Here is a 16676-nt window from a genome sequence, read left to right on the forward strand (position 1 = left end):
TCATGATATCGTGGTGTCATGCTGGGTTGACCAGAAGTGCTCAGAAATGGCTGAGTGCTCCACATCTGCTAAAAGGATGTGGTTTTTCGTGTTCAGAAACACGCTACTGAACCTCCTGCCAGTTTCCACAACGTAGCAGCCAGTGCAGTTATGGCAGGAAATAGATAGACTAATCCCCTCTGCAGCAGGGGGGGGGACTGATGTTTTTACTCTCCAGACAAGGGATCACAACTTCCTGTCTGGGAGTTGTAAGCACTTTATCCCATGAGCCTTTAAGACTCTAGAAATCTGTTGTGATAGGTTCGGGGCGGCCGAGGCAGAGTCATTACTGTGCATGGTCATGGTCCTGTAGATCCCACCTATCTAGGGCAATGGTGGGTTAGCTGCACCTTGCAAGATCTGTCTTAAACCCTAGTAATCGCAGTTTTGTTCGTGTGAACAAAAACATATCTTTACGTAACATTACATGTATTTTTAACTGCAATCTGTCATTTTCTTTTTCTTCTGTTTTTGCTCTGTTTTGGCACAATAATTTATTAATATTAATATGAATCCAGAGCATACAGGCCTTTCTGCTTATATAGCTAGTATCGTTGAATTAATCTTTCACTACTTATAACTATGTAAAAAGGGGTGGGGTTACTTTGTACACTTGTTAAAATACAAAATTTAGGGTACAAAGAAGAAATAATGATTAATATAAACATACTTTTTAATTCTTTTCTTGCTTTGCTTAACTCACTCATCATCTTCTTCACGTTGTGATAATTCATTTTTTCAGCATGAGAAGGCTGCAAAAGTTACAAATTATATATTGAACAGTTATATTTATACAAATTATATATTGAACAGTTATATATACTTACTCAATATTGTGAAAAAAGAAATTCTGTGTGCATGCATTTTTTAGAATGAAGCATATTTTTAAGAATGAATCACAGAAAAGTCAATCTGTACTTGATTTGTTTAGAAATTCCTCAGGATGCACGAAGTCATAATCTATATTTGATAATATGCCACGAGATATTTTTAACAAGCATTTTAAATACATCCAGGTATCAAATATTTGAAAATATTAGGTGTACTCTATTGTTGTTGTTGTTATTTAGTTTTTAGGAGCATTGGCAACTAAGGCCATATTGCTCCGGGAATATGCGGTGGTCATTCCCTGACCTTTCCGCATCCTCCGTATTTGGCGGTGACGGGCTCGAACCCCGGTCTAATCAAGAAGTGTGTGTGTGTGTGCTAAGCACTGCTGCTCCTTCCCACCTGGCTATGGAGGCACCAGTGTACTCTATTGTCTCAGAGGCATTTTACCAATTAAGCATCTATTACTTTCTTCCAGGTTTTAAAGGCATTTTTTTTTTACAACGGATTGTAATTTAGTTACTGTGCATTATATAAAAGGATGTTAAAGCTTACTGAAGAACATTAGCTGTATAAAAGTAATAGATAAATTTTAATGAACCAAACCAAAAAAATGTAGTTTTATAAACTCATAAATAAGTACAAGTTCCGTAAAGAAAATCATCATATGCTCTGGGCAAAATAATAGGTTCAAGAGAGAATTCACTGTACTTCCATTTTTCCCTGTCCCTCTCCTTCAGCCCAAAGGTATCCATTAACTATCAAATTGAAATTAAACACGTGCAGTTAAATTAGAGAGGCTCATCATCACCCACCTTTATTTATTTATTATCAACATTACCTGTGTCTCCACCCAAACTTAAACTGGGGTGGTTGTTCAATCCATTTTTTTCTCCCTTTCCTTATAGCTATTTATCATACTTCTATTTTTTTCCCACTCTCTTCAATTACTTCCTTATTTTTAATCCCATTTGCCCACTGCACTCTTTCGCCTCTCCTTCAACACCAACATTTCAAAACTTTAATTCTAATATTCCTATTTCTTGCTTCAGTCCTATAAAGTATGATGTTCCATACAAAACATTTAACTAAACATTTCTTTAACTCATTAGCCATTACATTTAACTAAACATTTCTTTAACTCATTAGCCATTACATTTAACTAAACATTTCTTTAACTCATTAGCCATTACATATAAAACATTTAACAATATCCATTATATGCAAACCATTTCACTAACCTCTTCTTTAACTCAATATCCATTCGTCTGGTAAATATTCATTGCCTCTCTCCAAATGCTACCTTTCCTATTGAAATTGCTGTGTTGAAATTCCTATTGAAATTGAAATTGTTCCTATTGAAATTACTTGTTAGCACACTGCCAAAATATTTGCATTTATCCTGTAATATCCTCTTATCATCATTTTAATAGTTGTTAAAATCATTTGCAAATCACCTATTCGCAAAATTTTACCCCCTAATATGCCTAAAAGAAGTGGAGATTTCTACAAAAAAGAAAATAAAATTTCAAATGTTACCAAAGACCAAATGAAGCAGGTTCTTGTTCCTAACAGATATTTCAATTTATAGCAAATTGGGGCCTTTAACTGTTCAATGATCTGAGAAAATAGGTTGTCGTAAAATAAGAGGTAAAGTGAGATATCCATAACAAGTACAGAGAAGGGCAACAAGATTGGAACAAAGGGTTGCCCTTACGAAGAAAGGCTAAAGTTTTGTAGATTACAGTGTTTGGAGACTAGGCACCGGCGAGGTGATCTGATTGAGGTGTATAAAGCCTTTAATGGTTTGAGCATGCTCAATGCCAATGAGATTCTTCCTCTTGCTCAGAATAATCACCTGAGAGGGCATAAATTCAAATTGAGGAAAGACAGTTGTAGGAAAGATGTGAGGAAGTTTGCCTTCAGCCAGCGGGGTAGTTGATTGGTGGAACAGACTTCCATCTTTTGTTGTGGAAGTTGATAGCCTAAATAAATTTAAGGCTGAGCTGGACAGGTATTTGGAATAAACGGAGGGGTGAAATCAGAGCTTTTTTTTTTGGCTGATGCTGCATAAGCTTGCTTTCTTGCATCGTATACCTCTACTAATTCTAATGCTGTCTATTTTTAAATTAAATATCTGTATAAGCTACATGATTAGTATATCAACAACATAACAAATAAGTGCTCAACACAAGAATTTTTAACTCTTTGCGCACCTCAGTTTAGCACAACTAAGGAAAAGTGATGTACATATGAAAGTAACTATACTCTAATTACTACAATACAACCAAGATATTATTTCTACCACTAACTTAAACACAAAATTAGTAAAATGTTAATAGCAAAAGTTTAAAATTTCTTTCTTGGCTCACAATAAGATAAGGTATCAAAAAAACTTTGATACCTTATCTTAAAGTAAGAACAAAAAGATCTTAAAGTAAGGGGCTAAAAAAAGGATAAAAATGACATCATTTGGGAACTTTGAAAATTTACTATTCATTAACCTTATGAAAACAGAAATTCAAATGAGAGAAACTATTGTAGTCAAATCATATTAGCTTCACATTGATTTAAAATCTTTTCGGCATAATTTTTGCCAACAATTATCAAAATAATGTACAAATTAGAAAACATTTAAGGCTCTTTTATTCATAAATCATGGAAGTTTTTAAGTGCCTTATACTATCAATTTGCTACCAATCAAGTAATGGCATCTTCATAGTGCTGTCACTCTTGCTTCTGCTCATCAGTTGGCAGTTATTTTACCAATTAAACTTTTAACAAAATAAAATATTCATACTTCAGAGAAAAGAAGAATTTACAACTACAGCTATTTACAAGCATTTTGCTGTATTTTATGATAACATGTAGATTTGAACATGTAGCAAGCATAACTATATAAGAGCTACTAAAAAACAGAAACAGATACATACAGGCTATACATTAATTCTAGTATAGCAAATAATTCTAATGAGTTTGAAGTACCAGTTAAGTCGTCAAATGCCGACATCATAAGTTTAACAAAAGTGTGTCAGTATTACACACTTTTGTTAAAATGTGGGTATGCAGAATTCAAATATAGTAATTATGATGTATATAGAAAACATAAACATGATGGCAGCAAGTGATGCTTCTGCTAAGAAAGCACATGGATTAAAAAACAGTAAAACTAGTAGACACAGGTTGGCAGGGTAATATTAAGTCAGAATGGTGTGCAAAATAGTGGGAAAACAAAAATGAGAGTCGGAGCCTGTTATAGACAAAGTTACTATGATAAGTACAGGTGACCCCCACTTAACACTGATAATTCGTTCCGGACAAACAGAGCGCTAAGTGAATCTGCACTAAGCGAGTGCCTAATTCCCATAAGGTAAAATATGTATTTGTAAGTTGCGGTCGGTGCCATAGGATATTTCCTAATCAATAATAAACGGTAGTGAAAAGATGCACAAATATCGGTCAAAATATTTAATATTCAAATATTTGTACATATAAAATATTCTTATAAAATAAAATATAAAATATTAGTGGTAACTACTTACGTATCAAAATTAAACTTAAAATTCCAATTAAAATCATGAATTTAATTGATCTAAATTGATTTAATTTAATTGATAAATTTAATCATGAAAAATGTGCCAATTTTGGGTTGAACTTTGGTCCTCTTGCAAATAAACTAAAAGGGGTATTAATTTTAAATCCCCCGCAGTTTAATTACCACCCAACAATAAAGTCAACCGATCCTTTGCCGCTTTGAAACCTGGCATGTTTTTTTTCTTCTTTCAATATGAAACTTCTTTTAGACATTCATTTCCACAAAAGTCCTGCTTCATTAATGTTATAAACTTGTTGAGAAGTATAACACATAATATCCCTCTTCAATAATTCTAACAAGTTCTTTTTTGAAAGTTTTGGGTCCTTGATCTGCACTTGCAGCTTCTCCCTAGATTTTAAATCTATCCCCTTACCAGTTTTAAATGGTTCCACTTTTTTTTTTTTTTTTTAGGTGACTTTTCTTCAGGTCATCATATTGGCTAATTTCTTTCTCTCTTTTTTTTTTTTTTTTTTTTTTTGTAACATTTAACTTAACTGAATTCTGTATTGGATATTATCTTCAATAAAATTGGTTAATGTCTTTCCATTTCAATCCTAATAGTCGGCCTAGCCCTAGTTGCTTGCAGTGGAACAATTATAAAAAAATAAATAATTAATTCTTTATTTTTTTATAATTGTTCAGTTAAACTTGCAAGTCCTAAATTATGGCATACATCCGCATGTCGTTGACCGGAATCGATTCGCTTCAAAACGTCTAATTTAATTTTCAAATTCAGTTTTTATCTTACATTTATAGTCTTCGTACTGCGTCCAGACGTTGTTGCTTTTTCATTCTTATCCGCCATTATTAACTCTTCAAAAATGTAACTGCGTTGGTTGCATTAATTATGATACAATGTTCGAGTAAACTGTCCGTTACACACCATGTCTAATACTGTACTGAGTGATGACTAGACTTCGGATAAATGCATATAATAAATAAATAAATTTTCTGTTTATACTCCGGGATGACCAAACAGTCAGAGGAGTTCACAAGGTAGAGAGAATAGAAGAAACAGCACCGTATTCAGCAGTCACGGGCTTGAACCCCGGTCACTCAAGGCACGTATACTTATGCACCCACGTGCCTGACCACTAGGCTACGGCGGCTAACGCAAATATCACAAGCAATATACTCGACCAATTTTTTAAATTGTTGATCTCGGAACTACGTAACAAGTTACTGTACTGCAATTAAATTAGCGTGCGAGAAAATTGCACCGAGGGTGGAAAAATTTCTCAAGTCGGCGTGGGAAATGTTTTAATGCTGTTTTGCTATTCATTTTCAAGCTATCGACTCCATCAAATGAAATGATTTCGTTAAATACGCCAAAAATGCAATCTGTAAAAAAGCGTTATAGTGATCTGTGACAGCGTTATAGTCCGATATGGGTTATAATATAAGAACAGCGTTATAACGAATCAGCATAAAGCAAACTGCGTTATAACGGGGGCCTGCTGTATAATGAAAAGTATACAGATATATAGAGTCGGGTAGAAAACTGAGAATAACTTATGAAGGGGAATTTTAACTTTCTAGATATCAATTCGAATTCATGGGTTGTCGACTCTCTCAGTAGTAAAACATTTCTAGATTTTTTGGATGACTACTTTCTACATGAACATGTTAGAGAAGCAACAAGAGAAGGCAATACTATTGATTTGATTATAAGCAGTAACTTTTCATGCATTAAGAATCTTCAATTAATAAAGAAACCTTTAAAGGGGTAGTGATTACTGAATATCGAGTACTGAATATTGAGTCATTGAACACTGACAAGTGTAAAGGGGAGGAATTTTCTTTTCACAAAAAGGTAATTATAATAGGGTCAGACATTTTTAAGATCTTTTCTGTGGAATCAACTGTCGGCTTGCTGCCGAGATTATCTGGAGTGCAACACTTTTTCGGGATCTACTAAATAGAACTTTCTTTATTGCTTAAAATTTTTGTTTTTTGTAACTTTTCAATTAAATTTAGTACTATGATTATTATTTGTGTTTCCCCCATTAAGTTGTGGAATTTGTTCATTACTTGCCAATTGAAGTTGTTTAAAAACTTTGCAAAGTTGACTTCTGCCATTGTGTTATATCAAAATTATTATTCTTAGTTATAGGGTGCAAGGAAGCCTGAATAAGGTAAATGTTGGAAGTGATCACAGAATGGTAAGATGTACACTTGATATAGATGTAGAAAAGTAAAGGAAAAAACTGACTTGAGTAAATAATACAAAGGTTGAGATAACAGAAGAGGAGGAAAAGCTGCATGTACTGGAACTTAAGAACAGGTTTGAGCTTCTGCAGACTGCTCAGGACCAAGATATCAACGAGGAATATTACAACTTTCTGAAAGTCAAAGTCCAAGAAACCTATAAGGAAAAAGAAATCCAAAGAAGAAAAAATTAGTCAAGAAACACTTGTCATGATGAACCGAAGGTGAGAAATGAAGAGCGAGATAAACACTGACAAGGAGAAAATTGAGTATACTGAGTTATGCAAAGCCATTAGAAAGAGACTCAGAGAGGACATAAGAAGATTTAACACAAGAAAAGTAGAACAAGCATTAAGGGAAAACAAAGGACTTAAATCAACAGCCATGAGCTGTTGATTTAAGTCCTTTGCATTTTTAGCAGAACATGGTACAGCCATAGGGAATGGCTCTGTGCATTCACTGCAAAGAAGCATGAGAAGATTAAATGCCAATTCAGCATTCTTATGGGATTGTACAAGAGGTTGAAGAATAGGGTTGATGCCCTCAAAGGATTAAAAGAGAGGGATCCATCAAGTACTTGGCCACTGAGGCCAATTTTTAAGTCTATGCCTCAGTATCACACACATTCTGCACAGCAGAGATCCTTGGTCCCAGAAGATTTTGATTTTGATTTTTTTTTGATTTGGTAGTTGTTGGCACATCGGCTTCTGTGGCCATATTGCACCTCCCAAGGTTTTTGCAGTACTTTGATCCAAGCCCGAGGCGGGAATCGAACCCGCGACCTTTGGGTTGCCGGGCAGGTACTTTACCCACTCGGCTAGCCCGGTCGGCTGGTCCCAGAAGAAGTAGCTGTGGCTGGTAACTTGACTGTCATGGGAAATAGGAAACATAATGTGCAAAAAAGGACAAGTGGAATAGGGCCAGAGTATGTCTGCCAAGCATATTCATAGCATGGGGTCCGCATCATCAATGAAGATGATGCGGAGCCCACAAAAGGTGATATTGTTGTACAACTTGGCACTAATGATATTAAAAGTAGGAGATCTGAGGTTTTTATTAACTGTAAAAGTACAGAGCAAGGTTGAGAAAAGGTTGCAAGTTAGGAATAAAACTGAAAGTGTGTGCAATTCTGCCGAAACATGATAGGAGGAAATTCACCATGAGAGTCATGTCAATCAATTCAGCCTTAAAAGGACTGCTTCCACAGTGACTGGATGCTGTTAAATAGAAGCAGTGCAAGAACATTTGTGTGTGCTTGGTGCAGAGACTGAAGTAATTAGGCACCAACTCAGTGTTCTGATGGGTGTCTATCACCCATCAGAACATTGACGTGTAGGGTATATGCCCTCGAAAAAATTAATATGAGGGGTGCATCAAGCTCTCAGCTGCCCAACTCAACGCCAGAGCTCATTCCTGTGCATCAATCAACACAGTGGCAATCTCCAAGGCAGAATGAACTGGTCCCACAGGAAGTAGTTATTGTTGGTGACTATTGTCAGGGAGAAGGGGAATATACAGGGTGATTCTAAATTATTGTCGGGATTTCTGTGGCCTATAATTTTCTAACTAAAACAACAAGATAAAACTGCTTACAGAATATGAAAGTGTACCTCAAAAAGCTTTATTACCTATAGAATCAATGCTGCAGAATGCTAAACAACTTCAACATGCACACCTTTCGTGGCATGTAAGAAGTCCAAGCGATATTCAATTTCCCTCCAAGTGTTCTCCAGCATTTGCGGTGTAACTGTTTTGATCACAGCAACAATTCTGAGCTTCAGTTCATCAAGGGAGGTCACAGTGGTCTTGTACACAATATCCTTCACACATCCCCACAGAAAGAAATCAAGTGGTGTAAGATCGGGTGAGCACGGAGGCCATGGAATCAGTCCACCATGCCCAATTCAGAGTCCAGGAAATGCATATCAAGAAATTCTCGGACAATAAGAGTTCAATGTGGCGGTGCACCACATTTTGCTAATGATTTTCCTACTGGGGTAACAAATGCAGCTGTAGCATGTCCAGATAGGTCACTGCTGTCACTGTTTTTCCTGCAAAGAAAAAGGGACCCAAACTTCCAAACGTGACAAAGCACACCAGACATTGACCTTTGGACTATCTCTTTCGAATTCTTGAATGGTGTGACGGTTTTCTAATCTACATATTCTACAGTTATGATGATTTACCCTCCCTGATATGTAAAATGTTGCATCATCACTAAACCTCCATCTCCAAAGGTAATTGACGTTTGACAAAATGTATTGGGCAAATTGGTAACGGCAGGGTTTATCGTTAGGCTTTAATGCCTGCACAATCTACAGTTTGTAGGCATGGAAGTGAAAGCAGTTATGAACAACCTCCAAGCAGTCGTTTGTGGTATACCTAACTGCAAATAAGCTCTCTAGTTGATTTTTTAGGTGTCGAAAAAAACGCTTCGTTGATTCGATCAACATCTTCCTACGAAGTGCTCGGCCTTTGCGCTCCTTTTTGGTGCAGAACACTACCATTCTCTTCAAGTTGCTTTAACCAATGTCGGATAGCATTATCTGAAGATGGATTTTTTCCATACTGCATTCTGTAATGACATTGCGTTGTGATAACGGACTCGGTTTCGAAAAACCAAAGTATGCACATCGTCTTCTTTTGAACAGTCCCATTTTGAAGTAATGCTGTTAATATCTCCCAGACATCAATGCGGAGAGTATGGCATTGCCAGAGGAGAGACAACTGGAAGATTGTTGTCTTCCAGTTGTCTCTTTTTTTGATTGTTTCCAATTTGAAAATTATAGGCCATGGAAACCCTAACAATAATTTAGAATCACCCTGTATTATGCAAAAAGGATAGGAGGATAGAAGCATTGTATGTCTGCCAGGGGCAAAAGTTGATGACACTGCAGAGCAGATATCATCTTTTAAGGGCACAAAAGGTGACACTGTTGTACACCTTGGCTTTGGTTTGGTTTGGGTTTTATTGGCGCATCAGCAATTAAGGCTATAATACGCCAAATCCAGGTCATATATTAAAAGATAAAACATTCAGTGACCTAATTAGTTAGGCCACCATGTCGAGATACAAAAGGTATAAAAGTAAAAAATGTATCAACAAAGAAATGACAATTCAATTTTAAATACGAGTAAAAAGGTTTACTGATTTTAAAAAGCTAAAAACAGCAGACACATTGTCATTGTCGGATAAAATCTGACTGAGTGTATAAGGCTTAACCAGATGACTAAAAGCGGTAAAATAAAAATCACGTTCGTGTCTAAAACGTGGACACTCGGTTAAAATGTGACGTATACTTAAATAGGTGTCACAGTTCTCACACATAGGACAGTCATCTGACCTCAGCAAAAATGCATGTGTAAGATGACTGTGTCCTATGCGGAGGCAAGCTAAAACAACTTCCTCTCTGCGATTCCTGCACAGACTAGACTGCCTGTCACCACCAAATACGGAGGATGCGGAAAGGTCAGGGAATGACCACCGCACATCCCGGGAGCAATATGGCCTTAGTTGCTAATGCTCCTAAAAACCAAATAACAACAACAACAACTAGACTGCCAATGTCGGATTACAGGCTTTATCTGATAGAGCTTGTTTGTGACTTGCTCATGCCAAGATTGTGCTACCCATACATGGGTAGCACAATACTTGTAGTCTGTATAGGGGACTAACAGGCACTAAGTGTTGTGGGGTTCTAGTGACCTGCCCACAACATCTGCCAGTTCATTTCACACAATCCCAATGTGGCTTGGAATCCAGCAGAAACGAATGTCGAAAGAACACTCAGACAGAGAGTGGAGCGTCTGCTGAATCCAGGTCACAAATGGATGAGGATTATACCTCACACCCGATAAAGCCTGCAGTGTGCTTAGAGAGTCAGTGTACACCATACACCTTTGATACCTATGGGTTTTAATGTGGTCCAAGGCTAACTCTATAGCATACAACTCAGCTGTATATATGCTGCATTCTTGGGGAATCTTTCCAGATATAGAAAGACCTGGAAAGATAGCAGCAAATCCAACAGACAACTCCGACTTCGAGCCATCAGTGAAGACAGGCAAGAAGTCGGAATATTCGGCCCGGAGGGCAGCGTAGAGTTGGTGGTAGACAGTAGATGGAGTTATGGTTTTACTCCATTTTTTAAGGGAGAAGTCGCATGATGGTAAGCAAGCATGCCAGGGTAGAAGTGGTTGCCTTGGTGACTGGGCAACATTGTCTACCATGATGTCCAGCTCTCTGAGCAGCTCTTGAACATGGATGCCAAAAGGCCTAATGACCTTAAGAATAAGAGATTTGTGGATTTACTTAACAAGTACAGAACAATGCTGAAAAAAAGTAATGATTTAGGGTTAAATTTGAAAGTATCTGCAATTCTGCCCAGACAAGAATAGGAGGGAGTTTATGATGAATTTAAGCATCTTTTGGTAAGAGGATCCCATCATTCCCCTCGGTACATACACTCAAACAAATCTACATCATTACTAAAATGAGGACTGCAGACCTGTACGCAGTATTCAAGGCATTGCCTGACCATTACCTTAAGTAGCTAAGGGATAATCACCACCTTTTCCCTGCTAGTAACAATTCCTCTATATCATTGACAAAACCCCCATGCCCTGCTCTTGCAGCCTGTCTGCATTGCTCAGAAAACTTCACATCTGACTGCAAAATTACTCCCAGTCTTTTTCATTTTCTACCACCATAAGTGTAGAACCACACAGTTCGTATGTTCCTCTGTGGTTACTTTTACCCATACGCAATACTTTGCATTTCTCAATGTTAAACTTCAGTTGCCACTTCTCAGCCCATCTGCCAAAATTTTCTAGATCCTGTTGCAATAGCACACTGCCACAGGAGCAAAAAAAGGTTGGCAGGGTTGTCATTAACAACCCTGCCAACCTTTGTATCATCTTGAACAAAATGCTGAAGCTATTGGGAGTGCTGTGGCTCAGGGAAGAACTGAGGGGGACAGTTTCCCTCTGAATCACAGCCTTTTAGAATGCACTGCTTGCATGATGTTTGTGGAGCAATCGGATACGGGACATGATATTGCCATGGGGGATGTCTTTGTGTGTGTGTGTGTGTGTGCACGATGCAAGGAGTGTAAGGAAATCAGGCGACAACTGAGCATTGTTATGGGCCTATATGAGAGCTTGAAGGACAGGGTGGATGCCCTCAAAGGATCTAAATTGAGGTGCCCATCAAGCTGTCAGCTGCCCACATCAATGCCAAAGCTTGCACTTGGTCATCATGCAAAACAGCGGCAACCCCCAAGGCAGAATGCGCTGGTCCCACAGGAACTAGTAGTTGTTGGTGACTCTACTGTCAGGGAAAAGGGGAAAATGCTTTGTAAAAAGGATAAGTGGAATAGGACCAGGGCATGTCTGCCAGGGGCCAAGATTGATGACGTTGTAGAGGGGATATCATCTTTTAAGGGCACAAAAGGTGATATAGTGGTACACGTTGGCACTAATGATATAAGAGTAGGAGACCAGCAGAATTACTTAACAAGTACAGGTCACTGTTGAAAAAAAGCCGTGAATTAGGGTTGAATTTGAAAGTGTCTGCAATTCTGCTCAGACACAATAGGAGGGAGTATATGATGACAGCCTTGTCGATCAATTCGGCTCTGGAAAGATTGTGCAAGGCTCAAGGGGGAGAATTTTTTCAATTTTTTCAGCCTGGTCTGTACTTGTTAACAGGAGAGACTGCTTCTACAGGGATGGGATACACTTAAATAGAAAGGGTGCAAGAATATTTGTTGATGCTATCGAGGCAGTGTTAGGTGGGTCGAAAAACTGCTAGCTTTGGGGGGGGGATACAAAGACTAATAGATTAACAGTACCCACTGGCAGAGGTGAAAGCGATTCTTGCACTGCTTCTATTGGAATGAGCAGATGCCTGGAAAACAAGATGCAGGTTATTTCAGAGACTGCTGGGAGTCATTGCAGTACAAGTAAACACATGGGTTGTGTTAGAGTAGCTAAGAATAGGAACAGGTGCTTTTATACTTGCGTGTACACCAATGCTAGGAGTTTGGTAAATAAATTTAATGAATTTGAGGTATTGCCCAAAACATCAAAGGCAGATATTTTTGGGATACCAGAGATGTGGTTTATTTGTTTGTTGTTTAGGAGCATTAGCAACTAAGGCCATATTGCTCCGGGTTATGCGGTGGTCATTCCCTGACTTTCCCGCATCCTCCGTATTTGGTGGTGACGGGCTCGAACCCCGGTCTAATCAAAAACCGCGTGCTACGCACTGCTTTTCCTTCCCACCTGGGTACGAGGTGCCTATCAGAGATGTGGTGTCACACAGATATAAGGAATGCAGAACTGGAATTTGGGGAGCACAATGTCTACAGAAAGGATAGATGGGATAGGAAGGGAGGAGGAGTTATGCTATTAGTTAAGAAACACATAAAATCAAGGAAGTGAAGCCAGTCGACATCGCTGGACAGTGCAGTGTCGAGTCAGTTTGGTGTGACATAAGTATTGGGAGATCAATATTGAGAGTAGAAGTGTGCTATAGGCCTAAAGACTCTGATGAGTATAATAAGACACTCTACAGGGAAATAGAGTGGGCCAGTAAATCAGAGAGTCTTATAATGGGGGATTTTAATTTCCCAGATATTGACTAGAATTTGTGGGTTGGTCACTCACACACAAGCAAAGCTTTTGTGAATTTATTGGATGATTGTTTTCTACATCAGCATGTTCGGAAGGCAACTAGAGGGTGTAATACTCTTGATTTGATTATCAGTAGTGATTCTTCATGCATTAAGAATCTGCAGATAAAGGAATCACTAGGTGGCAGTGATCACAGTGTGCTGAAGTGGGATTTACTCAAAGAGGTAACTACCATCAGGGGTAAAGGTTATTGCTTTCATAAAGGCGACTACGATGGTCTGAGACAGTATTTAAATTCTATACAGTGGGACCAACTGATGATGTTACGAACAGCAAATTCAAAATGGGAAGCATTCAAAGAACTTGAAGCTACTAGGAGCTACTAGGAAGCTACTAGGCTTTACATGCCAACTAAGAAATATTGTTCAAAGTTCAGGCCTAAATGGATGTCAGATGAACTAATGAGACATATGGCAGAGAAGAAAAATGCATGGGATACATAAAAATTAACATGTGACAAAGAAGCCTATGGTAGATATCAGCTGGTCTGTAATTAAGTGTCAAAGGGGGTTAGGCAGGCAAAGGCAGATTACGAGAAATCTTTGGCAAGGGATGCAAAGAAAAACAGCAAAGAGTTCTTTACCTATGTAAACTCTAGAAGGAAGGGGATGAATCAGATTGGTCCACTTGATATCGATGGGTCAACTGTTGATGATCCTGCTCAGGTAGCTAACAAACTAAATGAATATTTTCAATCAACATTCACATATGAGGAGTTATTCAGTGAGGGTAATGCCAGGGAAGTATTCAACTCTGGCAGTAAGCTAGATAATCTTGTAATAACTGAGAGTAAAGTGGAGGAGAAATTGTTGAAGATAAACACAAGAAAGGTACCTGAGGTGGATGGGATCTATCCAGTTATATTAAAGGAGGCAGCAAAGGAAGTAAGCAAACCCTTAGCCATAATTATGAGAGCTTCCTTGGACTCAGGGGAGGTATCCATAGACTGGAGATGTGCAAATGTGACCCCAATTCACAAAGGAGGATCAAAGGCTGACACAAGTAATTATAGACGTGAGTTTAACTTCTGTTCCAGGAAAATTAATGGAGGCACTGGTTAAAAAACACTGCAGGATCATCTAGACAAGACTTGAGTTATAGCTCGGACACAGCATGGTTTTGTTAAGAGAAAGTCTTGCCTGACCAATTTGATTGGATACTACGATGCAGTCACAAAAGAACTGGATGCAGGGAATAACTTTGATATTATATACTTGAATCATAGAAAGGCTTTTGATACCGTTGCACATGGAAGACTGCTGCACAAATTGGAGCAGTATGGCATTGGAGGCAAATTGCTGCTATGCATAAAGGGGTGGTTGAGGGGGAGAAGACAGAGAGTGGTAATCAATGGACACTGCTCATCGTGGACTAATGTTATTAGTGGAGTCCCTCGGGGTTCAGAATAGGGTCCATTATTCTTTTCTATATTTATAAATAATATTGATGACGGTAAGGAATATTGATTATGGACACTACTGACGCTATGCAGCTGCAACAGGATCTGGAAAGGTTGAGCATATGGGCTGAGAGGTGGCAAATGAAGTTGAAGGTGGCAAACATTGACAAATGTAAAGTACTACATAGGTTAAACAGTACTACATAGCAACCCCAGGGCAACGTATCATCTCTGTGGAACTACACTGACAGTGGTAGTGAAAAGGACCTGGGGGTAACTGTGCAGGCAGATATGAAGAGTTCTGAGCAGTGCAGACGAGCTGCAAGAGTAGCTCATGGTGTCTTGTCAATGATATACAGGAATTTTTCTAGCAGGGATAAAGTGGTGATTATTCCCTTGTATAAGGCAATGGTCAGGCCACACCTTGAGTACTGTATACAGGTCTGGAGGCCTCATTTCAAGAAGGATGTAGAGCTGCTGGAATGAGTACAGAGAAGGGCAACAAGATTAGTGAATGAAACAAAGGGTTGCTCTTACGAAGAAATGCTTAAGTACAGAAGACTACTCTACAAATTGTAGCGACTTGCCCTTAATGCTATGACATTAAGAGCAAGTCGCTGCAATTGATAAAGGGATGGATGAGTGGGAGACGGCAGAGAGTGGTAATAAATAAATGAACACTGCTCTACATGGACTAATGTTATTAGTGGAGTCCCCCATCCCCCACAGTTCAGTGCTGGGCCCATTGTTGTTTTGTGTATTTATCAATTATATCAATGAAGGTATATCGGGCTTAAAGTCCAAGTTCACAGATGGTACAAAGGTTGGCAGGATTGTTAATGACATTATACACGGTATGCTACTACAACAGAATCTAGAAAAGTAGTAGTAGTAGTGGCATGTGATGCAAGAAAGCAAGCGTATGAGCTTATGCAGCATCAGCCAAAAAAAAAAATTACAAAACAATCCCCTGTAAATATTTGTCCAGTTCCTCCTTAAATTTTTTAACCTATCAACTTCCACAACAACAGATGGAAGTTTTTTCCAGCAATTAACCACCCGCTGGCTAAAGGCAAATTTCCACACATCTGTCCTTCCTCAATTTCAATTTATGCCCCCTTAGGTTCGTAATCTGAACAAGTGGAAGAATCCCATCAGAATTCAGCGTGCTCCACCCATTCAAGGCCTTATACACCTCAATCAGATCACCTCGCCGGGTAACTAGTCTCCAGCTGCTGCAAATTTGAACTTAAGCCTCTCCTGGTAAGAGGATCCCTTCATTCCCCTCTCCAATCTTGTTGCCCTTCTCTGTAAACACTCAAGCAAATCTACATCCTCACTAAAACGAGGCCTCCACACCTGCACGTAGTACTCAAGGCATGGCCTGACTATTGCCTTATACAGAGGGACAATCACCTCCTTTTCCCTGCTAACAAAATTCCTGTATATCATTGACAAAACCCCATGACTTGCCCTGGCAGCCTGTCTGCATTGCTCAGAAAACTTCATATCTGACTGCACAATTACACCCATGTCTTTTTCATTTTCTACCTCCTTACTTGTAGTATCAAACAGTTGGTATGTTTCTCTGGGGTTACTTCTACCCATATGCAGTACTTTGCATTTTTCAATGTTAAACTTCAGTTGCTACTTCTCAGCCCATCTGCCCAAATTTTCTAGATCCTGTTGCAGTAACACACTGCCATTACTGTCATTAAAAACCCTGCCAACCTTTGTATCATCTGCAAACTTCGATACTAAGCGTGATATACCTTCATCAATATCATTGATAAATATACAAAACAACAGTGGACCCAACACCGAGTTAGGTAGATGTGCTGAGAAGTGCAACTGAAGTTTAAGTTGACAAATGCAAAGTACTGCATATGGGTAGCAGTAACCCAAGTGAAA

General features: G+C 38.6%; 1 protein-coding gene across 1 annotated transcript in view; it reads right to left on the bottom strand.

Annotated features, from left to right (window-relative positions):
* Positions 1 to 16676, bottom strand: part of LOC150081576 (uncharacterized) — a 302450-nt gene that overhangs the window by 134591 nt on the left and 151183 nt on the right. Inside the window, exon 14 of the mRNA XM_090380248.1 lies at positions 710 to 791. Coding sequence (XP_090236374.1) covers positions 710 to 791 — 82 coding nt within the window. The remainder of the gene's footprint in view (positions 1 to 709; positions 792 to 16676) is intronic.

Source organism: Mastigoproctus giganteus, chromosome 8 (genome assembly GCF_048544385.1).
Source record: "Mastigoproctus giganteus isolate SK-2022 chromosome 8, ASM4854438v1, whole genome shotgun sequence".
NCBI classification, from domain to species: Eukaryota; Metazoa; Arthropoda; class Arachnida; order Uropygi; family Thelyphonidae; genus Mastigoproctus; species Mastigoproctus giganteus.